At 38.6% G+C, this 13,676-nt stretch overlaps 2 protein-coding genes across 10 annotated transcripts in view; both read right to left on the reverse strand.

The window, feature by feature from the left end:
• Positions 1–471: 471 nt before the first annotated feature.
• LOC128213750 (ferric-chelate reductase 1-like) lies at positions 472–7,747 on the reverse strand. The gene is made up of 11 exons (XM_052919792.1): positions 7,709–7,747; positions 7,256–7,450; positions 6,274–6,378; positions 5,408–5,567; positions 5,063–5,179; positions 4,659–4,774; positions 4,248–4,334; positions 3,952–4,026; positions 2,940–3,039; positions 2,633–2,773; positions 472–605 (listed from the first exon to the last, which is right to left on the reverse strand). The coding sequence occupies exons 1-11, from the start codon at positions 7,745–7,747 to the stop codon at positions 472–474; spliced, it is 1,269 nt and encodes a 422-aa protein (XP_052775752.1).
• Positions 7,312–13,676, reverse strand: part of LOC128213564 (DNA excision repair protein ERCC-6-like 2) — a 38,888-nt gene continuing 32,523 nt past the window's right edge. For 3 of the 9 annotated variants that reach the window (XM_052919414.1, XM_052919422.1, XM_052919413.1), the window contains 3 exons: positions 9,210–12,017; positions 8,579–8,775; positions 7,312–7,450 (listed from right to left, as the gene is read on the reverse strand). In XM_052919414.1, the coding sequence (XP_052775374.1) occupies positions 11,014–12,017 (1,004 nt within the window). In that variant the 3' untranslated portion in view covers positions 7,312–7,450; positions 8,579–8,775; positions 9,210–11,013. The remainder of the gene's footprint in view (positions 7,451–8,578; positions 8,776–9,209; positions 12,018–13,676) is intronic. The other 6 variants (XM_052919421.1, XM_052919420.1, XM_052919419.1 and 3 more) reach the window with 6 other exon arrangements.

The following is a 13,676-nucleotide window of genomic DNA, read 5'->3' on the forward strand; positions in this document are numbered from 1 at the left end:
GCGCAGTGATCCAGTTAATGTTAATAGTCAAATCGGTCTTTTTAAATAGTTCTAAGGAAAATGGAGCATTATTTCTTGAATGGTGCTTGAAAACTGTTTTATGGTGACATTTGAAGCGAGAAATAATTAATTAGCGTTCTAAATATTACCACAAGACAAGATTTCCTTGATGCTACTGACGTCCAGTCTTCAACAAGGGAGGTAATTATAATATGGTGTCCGTTAAAAAGGAGTTCCATGCGGGCATTTTATCTTCGCCCGTGGGCACGATAAGAATTTCTAGCATGCTTAAATTATTGGATCTACTTATCTGAGGTGGGAGAAAAGAGTGTCACGTTCATTCAAACAAAAAGTATTTTTAAGTTTAAGACAACAAAAATATTACACATTTCATCACGTACATGTATTGCATTTCGATAACAGGAAAATGGATTTCACAATAAAGAAGCGTCACTGCCGGCCGGTCCGCTGTCAGTTTATGGCAACGATGACCACGAGGGCTACCGTGAAGGCCCCAATGACGAGCACGTGGAACGCCAGCGCTACCTGTCGCAGACCGCTACCGCGAGGATCCACCACAGCCCCGTCCTTCATGTACTTTATCCCTGTAACAAGGAAGTAGAAATAAGTGTTACATTTGTATACTAGGGGGCAGCTTCGCAAAAAACTGAGACGAGAAAATAAAATCCGAATAAAACTCTAAAATCCGATTGGACAGTAATAATAACAGTCCAATCAGGTGCCAGAAAAGTCTTTGCTTAGTTAACGACACATATGTATGTAACTGAAGTGTTGTTGTATAACCAGATCCAGGGGCTTATGTTGAAATTTTCACTTAGTAGAAATATAGTTTATAGACTATACATACACTCCCTTTACAACCCACACTCTGGTTATAGACTATACATACACTACCTTTACAACCCACACTCTGGTTATAGACTATACATACACTACCTTTACAACCCACACTCTGGTTATAGACTATACATACACTCCCTTTACAACCCACACTCTGGTTAAAGACTATACATACACTACCTTTACAACCCACACTCTGGTTATAGACTATACATACACTCCCTTTACAACCCACACTCTGGTTATAGACTATACATACACTACCTTTACAACCCACACACTGGTTATAGACTATACATACACTCCCTTTACAACCCACACTCTGGTTATAGACTATACATACACTCCCTTTACAACCCACACACTGGTTATAGACTATACATACACTCCCTTTACAACCCACACACTGGTTATAGACTATACATATACTCCCTTTACAACCCACACTCTGGTTATAGACTATACATATACTACCTTTACAACCCACACTCTTGTTATAGACTATACATACACTCCCTTTACAACCCACACTCTGGTTATAGACTATACATACACTCCCTTTACAACCCACACTCTGGTTATAGACTTTACATACACTCCCTTTACAACCCACACTCTGGTTATAGACTATACATACACTACCTTTACAACCCACACTCTGGTTATAGACTATACATACACTACCTTTACAACCCACACTCTGGTTATAGACTATACATACACTACCTTTACAACCAACACACTGGTTATATACTATACATACACTCCCTTTACAACCCACACACTGGTTATAGACTATACATACACTCCCTTTACAACCAACACACTGGTTATAGACTATACATACACTTCCTTTACAACCCACACACTGGTTATAGACTATACATACACTCCCTTTACAACCCACACTCTGGTTATAGACTATACATACACTCATTTTACAACCCACACACTGGTTATAGACTATACATACACTTCCTTTACAACCCACACACTGGTTATAGACTATACATACACTCCCTTTGCAACCCACACTCTGGTTATAGACTATACATACACTACCTTTGCAACCCACACTCTGGTTATAGACTATACATACACTACCTTTACAACCAACACACTGGTTATAGACTATACATACACTTCCTTTACAACCCACACACTGGTTATAGACTATACATACACTCCCTTTACAACCAACACACTGGTTATATACTATACATACACTCCCTTTACAACCCACACACTGGTTATATACTATACATACACTCCCTTTACAACCTACACACTGGTTAAAGACTATACATACACTCCCTTTACAACCCACACTCTGGTTATAGACTATACATACACTCCCTTTACAACCCACACACTGGTTATAGACTATACATACACTACCTTTACAACCCACACACTGGTTAAAGACTATACATACACTCCCTTTACAACCCACACTCTGGTTATAGACTATACATACACTACCTTTACAACCCACACTCTGGTTATAGACTATACATACACTACCTTTACAACCCACACTCTGGTTATAGACTATACATACACTCCTTTTACAACCCACACTCTGGTTAAAGACTATACATACACTACCTTTACAACCCACACTCTGGTTATAAACTATACATACACTACCTTTACAATCCACACACTGGTTATAGACTATACATACACTACCTTTACAACCCACACTCTGGTTATAAACTATACATACACTACCTTTACAATCCACACACTGGTTATAGACTATACATACTGTTGTCTGCTACGCAACACTCGTGCATCTCCATTAGGAGGACGATGGCGACTTGGTATCCGGCCCAGCCCACCAGCACCCACACACAGTAGAACGGTACAGACGCCTTGGCCAACGTCACGCCAAGGATTAATGTCAACGCTGAAAACACAAAGGGACGGTGTGGATCCAGTTTTCATTTAGGTCATGAAGATATAAAACAATAAATGTTGTCGTTCAAGTTTGAAACTGTGGTTTTCTTCATAGGGTTGATGTCTTAAAAGTTAAAACTGCTGTCAGTAATATAGATGCGTCTAAATTCCCTTACCGGCTAGAATATGTGCGCTCGTTCCTACAAACCAGTGAGCCCAATTGAAGAGGAAGCGGTTCTTCCCGTCAGCGTGGGGCCGGAACACAGCCATAATCGGCTACAAAATACAGGAGACTAATTTCATTTTGACAACATCATTAAAGTATCTACAACGACTAGATCATTAAAGTATCTACCACTACAAGACGAGGTTTTTACGCCTTCTAGACTAGGTATATACGACAACAAGACCAGGTATCTACGACTACTTGACCAGGTATATACGACTACAAGACCAGGTATCTACGACCACTATACCAGGTATCTACGACTACAAGACCAGGTATCTACGACTTCTATCTCAGGTTTCTACGACTACTAGACCAGTTATCTATGACTACTAGACCATTAAGGTATCTACGACTACAAGACCAGATATCTTCGACTAATAGATCAGACATCAACGACTACTAGACCAGGTATCTAAGACCACTATACCAGGTATCTACGACTACAAGACCAGGTATCTACGACTACTATCTCAGGTTTTTACGACTACTAGACCAGTTATCTATGACTACTAGACCATTAAGGTATCTACGACTACAAGACCAGATATCTTCGACTAATAGATCAGACATCAACGACTACTAGACCAGTTATTTATGGCTACTAGACCAGTAAGATATCTACGACTACAAGACCAGATATATACGACTACTAGACCATGTATCTGCGACTACTAGACCAGATTTCTGCGACTAGTAGATCAGATATATACGACTAGTAGGTAAGGTATCTACTATTACAACACCAGGTATCTACGACTACCAGACCAGATATCTACGACTTCTAGACCAGAACAACTCTAGAGTACTTATACTGTAGATGATGGAAATGTAGACAAAGTCTCTAACTTTTGAAAAAAGCAAAATAATTTTACTTCCGTATTAAAGCTTCGTTTACTAAAAATATATTATTCATGCTCAAATCAATTGGAATCGTAAATCCATTCTGTTATATAACTCACGTTGAGGACACAGAGAAAGGTAACGATGACGCCGAGAATCGGGTGGGCCTGCTGAAAGCTGCTCGAACCATCCAACTGAAATATACAGACAGGACCATGATAAGAAGAGTGGATTGGGGTGGGGTAGGTCCAGCAAAGGCAAGCTGCGGTATGTTCGCATAACCGTGCGGTGAATAATAATCAAGAACAGGCTAAGTCTAAGTATATTCATTATTGTGTTGTTAAATGTGTTCCTGGTATAAAAAATATATATATTCTAACAATAAGGTATTTTAGAATTTCTTTTAAGGTGGTACCTCGGACCAATCCTGGACCTCGACGAAGATGAGCACGAAGCCGGCCGCACACGCCAGGAACGCCATCACCATACAGCTACGGTGGATCTGGGAAGAACAATATCATTTATGTTTGGATGTAATGCAGGTAAGTGTATGGATTCTTTAAAAACGTGACCTTCGCCTATTCCGTCACCGTTCTGATGACAGCACCCATAAAACGTCTCCGAGTTTTGAGTATAATGTACTGTTTATTTCAAATGTCCAAGTAATTCCACGTTTTTCAGTCCATGTAAACAATAAATTATTTAATTTCAATTACTTTTTAGTCATTTTTCTTTAAAGCGATGCCTTTAAAAAGTGCCAGCTGCTAGAACAGTTTGTCAGTACAATCTCAACAACACTTACAACGGAGTAGATATATGAACTGACCGTGAACCAGACTTTCTCCTTAAGCAGTGTGCTGTTGGGCCACATTGGCTTGTAGAAGCGCGCCATGAAGATCCCGATACTCGCGAACAACACCCACGCGATGATCATCATGCAACCTGTATAGCATCAAACGAACAATGTTTATTCTATGCGTTCTGGTGGTTTACAGAGATTTATCAGTGCAATAAAAGCCATATTTCACTGTTTCAAACACCTTATGAACACCAAAAGTTAATATTTCACTTGTGGGTACAACACTTGTGAATAAGTTTTTGTGCTCAAACGGTTATTGTTTGCTAACAACTAAACACATACTCAAGACCTCTTGAAATTCAGTCTCGTTAGCCCTATTGCAAGCCACAACTTCGAGGTGTGTATGGTTCTAATTCACTGAGATTGCCTACCGTGCGCCTTAACCAGTGTGAATTTGATGGAGCCGGATATGTTGTCCTTGGACTGCAGGTCCACCTTGCTGGGGCTCACAGCTGGCAGAACGTCCATGGCGTGCGGGCTCTTGGATCCTGGTATGCAGGCGGTATAGAGCCGGTGAATAAACATGTATATAAGGCATGCGAACATAAACAACTATAGGCTCATCACTGTAGTGCAAGCATCAATAAATGTTAAAGTAACAAATACAAAATCCGTTGTTTTATTCAAGCGTCAATACATAATTTACACAACACAAACTAAATAGGCGATCATATGTGAATAAGACGCCACGCCACCGCCACCTTCCTCCGACCTACCCCCGCTGGAAGAGCCGGTGGCCACGAGAAGATGCCAGTCAGTGTTAAGGTCGTACAGCTCCTGTTTGGTGGAGACCTTGGTCTGTGAGTAGCTGCACATGAGTACTCCGTCCGTCACCGTTCTGGACATGGCGCTTAGGCCCTCCGTCTTGTTGCTCGCCTGCAAATAGTGTCATGGTGCAAAAGTAAAATAACATATTTTAGTTATATATTATAATTCATATTATTCCATCAATGTTAGCTTCATGTAAATGCCAATGCCAAACTTAAGTTCAGTTAAGCATTGATCTAATAGGTTTCCCCGAGTACATGCTTGTTACATATACTATATAGATCTAATAATAAAACACACTCAATTATTGCGCTCTGGAAGAACAAATTCAAATGTAAAAAATAAATTTAATTTGACCGAAATGATAGGCTGCTAGATTGGAAATAAAATTAACATAGATATAAACATGAAGCTTTTGTCAAAAATAGCCACAAATTCTTCATGCAAGGATATACCACATCAGAAAGCATAATAAAGTGAAAACATAATACAATATTCAATATCTTAAAATAATAGATGGAAAAAAAAATCACAATAATAGCAAAGAAATAATTGAGAACTTGTCCGACAGAAAGTAAAGAACCGGGCGGGAGGGAGGGGGAAAACGCCCGTCCGAACCGGATTTAAACTAAAGAACAAGTGAGAAAGGCGCCAAAATAAAGATGGGAGGACAATTGAACATTCTGCAATGAGAAAAAGTTCCCTCCCTTAAAAATTATTAAATTTCCTCAAAATTTGTTTAATTATGCTAAATTCAAGTTATCTTTATGATGACCAATACCTTTAAAATAACACATTAACCTCTCAAACTTACATCCGGTAGTGGTATGTTGTTTAGGGGAGAGCCAGTGTTCCAGGACTTGGCGAGCGTGGCCTCTGCGTCACCTGTCTGTACACATTCCGTCACACTGTCATCGCCCTAGTCAGAATGCAGAATGTGTGTATAAAAAGAACTATAATTTAATAAAACTTCGAAGTAGTCATCTGTTTTATCCTGTCTACGTTTCAGCCATTATGACTTCATTAGGGCAACTTAAAATGTCTGCGCCGTTTTTGGAATCATGAATAGGAAAACTTTTGAAGAATTGCAAGAAAATAATCGCGTAACTCGTACATATGAATAGGTCAACATGGTTCGTAGATCGTAGCTCGATCAAATAAAACAACATGCAAATTTTGTCATTCTGGATCGTAGGTCGTAGATCGACAATGTAATGGACATCTTAATTGGTGACGTGGTTCATAGATCGTAGCTTAACGAAATAAAACAACAAGCAAATATTGTCGAACTGAATCGTAGATCGAAAATCGACAATGCTACCGACACCAAAATGGTATGACCTGGGTCATAGATCATAGGTCGACCAAATAAAACAACATGCAATTTGTGTCCACCTGTCATTCAATGTTCATGTTTATCAGATAGTCGATCTACGATCCCGGTCGATTAATTTGTATGTTGTTTTATTTTGTCGAGCTACGGTCTATGACCCAGGTTGACCAAAGGTGATCTCCATCACTTTGCCGATCTACAATCTATGATCCAAGTCGACCAATTAATTTATTTTTCATTGTTGTACGATCTACGAGCTACATGTTAGCGCCAACTTCCCACGCCAGTTCTACATCGGAACAGTATGCATAAATTACAGACTGGCGAATCACTTCCGCGGTGTCCGCTCTCAAATTTCGCCATATTTATGCAGATCCCGTATGACGTAATGGACAGGGTATACTTATTGCAAGTAGTGTCTACTGTTAATAGAATCACCTTACACAGTCTAACTATTGCTAACCATGCTTGCATCTGACGACAATCCCAGTGCAATCCACTGGTTGCGGAACTCGGGGTGTTTGTCCAGGTTTAGATGAAGGGAGAAATCCACGGTCGCTCCGCCCCCGTCCAACCACGTGATCACAAAGTCGCACGCATCCCCGTCACATCCGGAAGAGTAGCATCCGAACTCAGACCCGCAACCGCTCGGCTCTGTCTGATATGGTCACTTTATTTTTTACTATTGATAGCCAACATATCAATTACTGTTGTGGACTTGTCTGTGATATAAATCGCAAACATGTATACATGTATCGTTAAAGTGGTCCTTACAATTTTCAAATATTAAGTTCCAAAATATCTTACTCACAATACTTATGTTACAGAACGTCTACGCAGGACAAAATTGATTCTTGCGCGATTCACTCGCTTTCAAAAGTATTCCAATTATATTTTATTGCATACTACAGTATACAAAATGGTACATCTCCTGGATAGAGGAACCAATTCTCATAGTACTAACTTAGTACGGACTGTCACTTGGTCATAACTTCACATATTTATCTTATTAAACAATTTGATACGAATGTTCAGCATGATGAGGCGGTAAGTTGAGCGAAAAGCAGGTCGAATTTATATCTTGGAATTATTTTGTAAAAGAAAGTGTTACAAGAAATGAATATGTTAATGTGCACGCAATTAATTTTTATCTAGAAACTGATCCGAATCGAATTAATATTGACCCGTGGCGGGCTCGAGGGTTAGATACGTTGCGAATCAATACTTGTACGGGTACGTGTGTGACTTCTTTCTGTGAACTACGTTATCCAGGGATATATGCGCACAAAGCGACAGCACGAGGAAAGATATTCAGCGAGCCTACCAGTAAATGTTAAGAGATATTCCGCAAACTCAACTGCAACTTTCACTTGTATGTGAAGCTTAACGTACGTGTACACGTCGTGTTATATTCTCTTATATTGGAGTTCCGTCGACAGTTTGGTCTTGTCGAGTCATGTAACGAGAACCATGCACATTTGTATTTGTCTGTTTTACTAGAGTTCTACGCAGCCATGAGAGCATGTGAACAATCCTTGATGCAGGACAGTCGATATCTGCGACGGTTTGAGACAAACTTCCTCAATATCGAGTATCGACTTCGAAATCTTCATGAATAAGAGATAGATATATATTGACGGACAATTCACCCAACCTTACCGTTTAATGGTGTACCTTCAGTTCAGTCCACACTCCGGCATAGTACTTTAATTGTCATACATTTATAATGACTTAAATTCCTATTTTGAAGATAAAAAACATATAAAATACAAAAATATGATCTTACCAGCATTGCAAATGCGCAACTGCATAGTGCACATATCAGTAGAGTTCTGGGCAGCATCGTCAGGCTGTATAATACACGTCAGGCTGTATAATACACGTCAGGCTGTATAATACACGTCAGGCTGTATAATACACGTCAGGCTGTATAATACACGTCAGGCTGTATAATACACGTCAGGCTGTATAATACACGTCAGGCTGTATAATACACGTACACACATACTACAACTCATATACTAGAGGAAAAGAGATACTGCGCCTAATACGAAATTTGTCAAAAATTACGCCAAGCATTCGATGTTTACATGATGTTTAACGACATTATTGCAAATTTGAAACAGAGAGGTACCTCAGTGCTTGTTACAATTTTCAGAATTAACTTTAAAAAAAAAAATCTGTTATTATTTCAGAACTTGTATAATATTTCATGCACAGTTTCTGTATTCCGCTGGTAAATTTATATATATACATAAACATCCCACATCAAATTGCACTAATGCTTTGACAAAAAGGAAATACTATCAGTATTAAATCTAATTTTTAATCCAGATTTTACAGCAGTTTTCTCATAGAACAAAATTACAAGTATTACTATAGAGCCAATAAGCACTGTTTAAGTAAATACTCATTACCAGCAAGAACTCCTATAAACCTTTCAAAAAACAACTTCAAAAACCGGATATAATATAGATGAAAACATATGCATTCTTCCAAATCATTTAACAATCTATAAATATCATTGTGCGTGTTTTAGCAGGGTGCTAAATTACTTTTAATCGAATAACGTACGCACTATATCTACATGATTTGCTTTATCGAATGTTCTGTTTGTTGAACCATGATGTTTTTATACAAACTATTTTGTGAACTGTTATGTTAAATAAAACATAAACATCTGACTAGACTAATTAATAAATATGTTTCAAATTGTGTAATATTGGTTATGTTTAAAATACTTGGTCATGGTTTGAAATCTTGGTGTTCATGTTAAAAAAACTTATTTCTACAAAACTAAACAATTGTTTCACTTTAATTAGAATTTATAACATAGCATCCAAAAACGTGTACATGAATTAGCAGATATACACTACCACCTTTTTTGGTGACAGATCTTAAAGAAATATTTACTTACAAGTTACAAAGTAACTTTGGAGTATTTAGAAATGGATATATTGTATATGGATGGGCCAGCAGTGAATTGCAGTAAGGGTATCAGGTTTTAACTCACCCCCACACTGTACAAGGCTTAAAATCAGTACGCATTTGTCACGCTTTAAGTACTGTTTGCTATGGGAGTATTACAAAGCCGTCAGCGCTCAAATAGATTTTATAGCTTCACATTAACATCCGATGTAGAATTCAATTGAAACCATTGAATATCTGAGATCTTAGATGACTTAAAACTAAAATGTTAAATGATATAAAGAAACACAATCCTTTTTTATTTTTGATAATGCATTTATCAATTTTACAGCTAAGTATTCTCAGTATATAGTCAATCATTACAAAAGAACAAAGCACTACAACAAAAGTTTTTCAGCAAAAACATGCCTAAAATAAAGATGCCATAAAATTCACATTAATATCATTCAATTGTATAAATGGTTTTCTTTAAAATTAAACTAAATTCAGTTTAAAAATCAATAAGAATAGTTTCAAAACTGTCTTTTACATGAACATCATCATGCCCTCTCATGTCACTGTGTGTGTTCATATAACGCTCAGGTCACTGTGTGTGTTCATATATGTGTTCATATAACGCTCATGTCACCGTGTGTGTTCATATATGTGTTCATATAACGCTCATGTCACTGTGTGTGTTCATATATGTGTTCATATAACGCTCAGGTCACTGTGTGTGTTCATATATGTGTTCATATAACGCTCATGTCACCGTGTGTGTTCATATATGTGTTCATATAACGCTCAGGTCACCGTGTGTGTTCATATATGTGTTCATATAACGCTCAGGTCACTGTGTGTGTTCATATATGTGTTCATATAACGCTCATGTCACTGTGTGTGTTCATATAACGCTCATGTCACTGTGTGTGTTCATATATGTGTTCATATAACGCTCATGTCACCGTGTGTGTTCATATAACGCTCATGTCACTGTGTGTGTTCTTATAACGCTCATTTCACTGTGTATGTTCATATGTGTGTTCATATAACGCTCATGTCACTATAACGCTCAGGTCACTGTGTGTGTTCATATAACGCTCAGGTCACTGTGTGTGTTCATATAACGCTCATGTCACTGTGTGTGTTCATATATCGCTCATGTCACTGTGTGTGTTCATATAACTCTCATGTCACTGTGTGTGTTCATATATCGCTCATGTCACTGTGTGTGTTCATATAACGCTCATGTCACTGTGTGTGTTCATATAACGTTCATGTCATGTGGGTGTTCACATAACTTTCATTTCTTCACTAACTAAACAAGCTCTGTGAGCCATCAAAGGTGGACCGAGACTTGAGGGAGTTCTCTGCCCCTTGTTTTTTCTTAAGTTTTCCATCGGCAAACAGTTCCTTATACTCTGCCTCACTGTCAGCAATCAGTCTGTCCACGAGATTACGTCTCCTATGAGATGGCACCACCTTCCGTCGCTTCCAAAGTCTCGGATCATCTAAACAATCCATATTATCATCCTTCAGCGTACTTCTGTCCAAATGAACCTCTTCCTCTGTTTGAGATTTGGCACTATCAGTGAATATTTCATCAATTTCTTTAAACGGGTCAAATATTCCATCTGGTTTACAGTCATCATCATCATCACCACAGACAATGTCCGATTTCTTTTTCACCGGTGACTTTACCTTACTCTTAGGTGGTGGTTTGTGTTTTGGAGATGTAGTTTCAAAACTTGAGAACAGGTCGTCCAAAAACGAGGAGTTTGGTTTTGAACTTATGTCTCTATTTTTGTTAAGTTTAGCAGTTTCATGATAATCATCAGACCTGTTTTTGTGCTCCATGTCAACTTGCTGCTTTTCTAGCTCAGTGAGGAGGTCAGACTCTTCAGAACTTTCTTGCTTTATCAGTTTTCTTGGTCTCCTTTTTTTAAATACTTGACTTGCTTTAACTTGACTTTCACCATTGTTATCTACCAAATAGCTGGGCATCTCGGGCACATGTTTACCTCTCCCTGCCCTCGTTTTCTGTTTAACAGTCACAGTCCTGAGTCTCTTCCTTGGAGTAACCTTTCTACCCACCTCCATATCAGCGTCCCCAACATCATCACCTTCCATATCACTATCCACATTTCCGTCAATGTCTTGCACCAGACTTGGAGATTCACTTTCCATTTCCACATCATCCAGGAAGCAGATGCTCTGGACAGCCTTTCTTTTTGCTGGCCTTCTCTGGACTGGCTCTCTCCTAGCAGCTTTCTTCTTGACCACGTTTTTCATTTTCTTCTCAGTCTTCTCTGTCTTCTCTATAACAAATCAGTCATGAAAAGCATCAATACAAATCATTTCATTAAATAACATTTTATAATCAGCAATGAAACTAGAGATTGCTTTTTTGAAAAAGCGCTTGTCTCCCCTATTGTGTGGTCGTAGCTGAGAAAAAATAAATGATGGACATGAAATTTGTAACTTTGGACTGGAGACAAACCAACAGTGAAGTTTGGTTTATTCGATTATATTAAATAGTGAAGAGAAGAAAGTGTTGTTGATTAATCATGGAAAATGTAAACGAAGTTTGCATTGTATGAAGTTCCTGGGCGCAAGCGTTATTCAATTATTGATCGGAAACCATTTTTCAGCTCACAGTCATCGTGACCATGACCTTTTACCTACTGATCACAACATCAATAGGGATCATCTACATAACCAACTTGCATACCAAGTATTAAGTTCTTGGGTGCAAGTGTTCTTTAGTTACTGAGCGGTAACCATTTCTTCAACTCAAGGTCATGGCAACCTTGACCTTTGACCTACTGATCTCAAAATCAATAGGGGTCATCTACTAGTCATGACCGACTAGCGTACCAAGAATGAAGTTCCTGGGTACAAGCGTTCTTAAGTTATTGAGCAGAAACCATTTTTAAGCTTAAGGTCACCACCAACGTATCATTTTTTACCTGAAGGTAACCTTGACCTTTGACCTTTTGATCTGAAAATCAATAGGGGTCATCTTCTAGTCATGAACAACTAGCTTACCAAGTATGAAGTTCCTGAAACCAAAGGATCTTTAGTTATTGAGCGGAAACTTTTTCTTCACTTCAAGGTCATGGCAACCTTGACCTTTGACCTAGTGATCTCAAAATCAATATGGGTCATCTTCTAGTCATGACCAACTAGCATACCAAGTATGAAATTCCTGGTTGCAAGCGTTCTCTAGTTATTGAGCGGAAACAGTTTCTTCACCTCAAGGTCACGGTGACCTTGACCATTGACCTACTGATCTCAAAATCAATAGGAGTCATCTACTAGTCATGAACAACTATGAAGTTCCTGGGTACAAGCTTTCTTTAGTTATTGAGCAGAAACCATTTTTAAGCTTAAGGTCACTGCCAACATAACATTTTTTACCTGAAGGTAACCTTGACCTTTGACCTTTTGATCTCAAAATCAATAGGAGTCATCTAATAGTCATGAACAACTAGCATACCAAGTATGAAGTTCCTGGACCCAAAGGATCTTTAGTTATTGAGTGGAAACCGTTTCTTCACCTCAAGGTCACGTTGACCCTGATCTTTGACCTAGTGACCCCAAATTCAATAGGGGTCATCTACTAGTCATGGCCAACTAGCATACCAAGTATGAAGTTCCTGGGTCTAAGAGTTCTATAGTTATTGGGCGGAAACGAAGTGTGACGTACTGACTGACTGACTGACAGACTGATGGACTGACTGACGGACAGGGCAAAAACAATATGTCTCCCCATGAATGGGGGAGACATAAAGATATTACACGCAAATGATTTTTACATGGAAGGTCACCACGACCTTGACTATTGACCTTGTTACCCCCAAAACAATTGGGATCATCTAGACATCATGACCAACCTCACTTCAAAGTTTGGTGAACCTAGATCAAAGCATTCTCCTGATATTGCACGGAAATATTTTTTTACATTAGAGGTCACA

The sequence above is a fragment of the Mya arenaria genome, chromosome 13, assembly GCF_026914265.1.
Source record: "Mya arenaria isolate MELC-2E11 chromosome 13, ASM2691426v1".
Taxonomy (NCBI): domain Eukaryota; kingdom Metazoa; phylum Mollusca; class Bivalvia; order Myida; family Myidae; genus Mya; species Mya arenaria.

Coding starts and splice junctions, on each gene's coding strand:
- LOC128213750 (XM_052919792.1), bottom strand. CDS start 7,747: ATGAGAATTGGTTCCTCTATCCAGGAGATGTACCATTTT. Junction 5,568..6,273: donor ACAACATACCACTACCGGAT/GTAAGTTTGAGA, acceptor CACTATTTGCAG/GCGAGCAACAAGACGGAGGG. Junction 4,775..5,062: donor CACACTGGTTAAGGCGCACG/GTAGGCAATCTC, acceptor GATGCTATACAG/GTTGCATGATGATCATCGCG.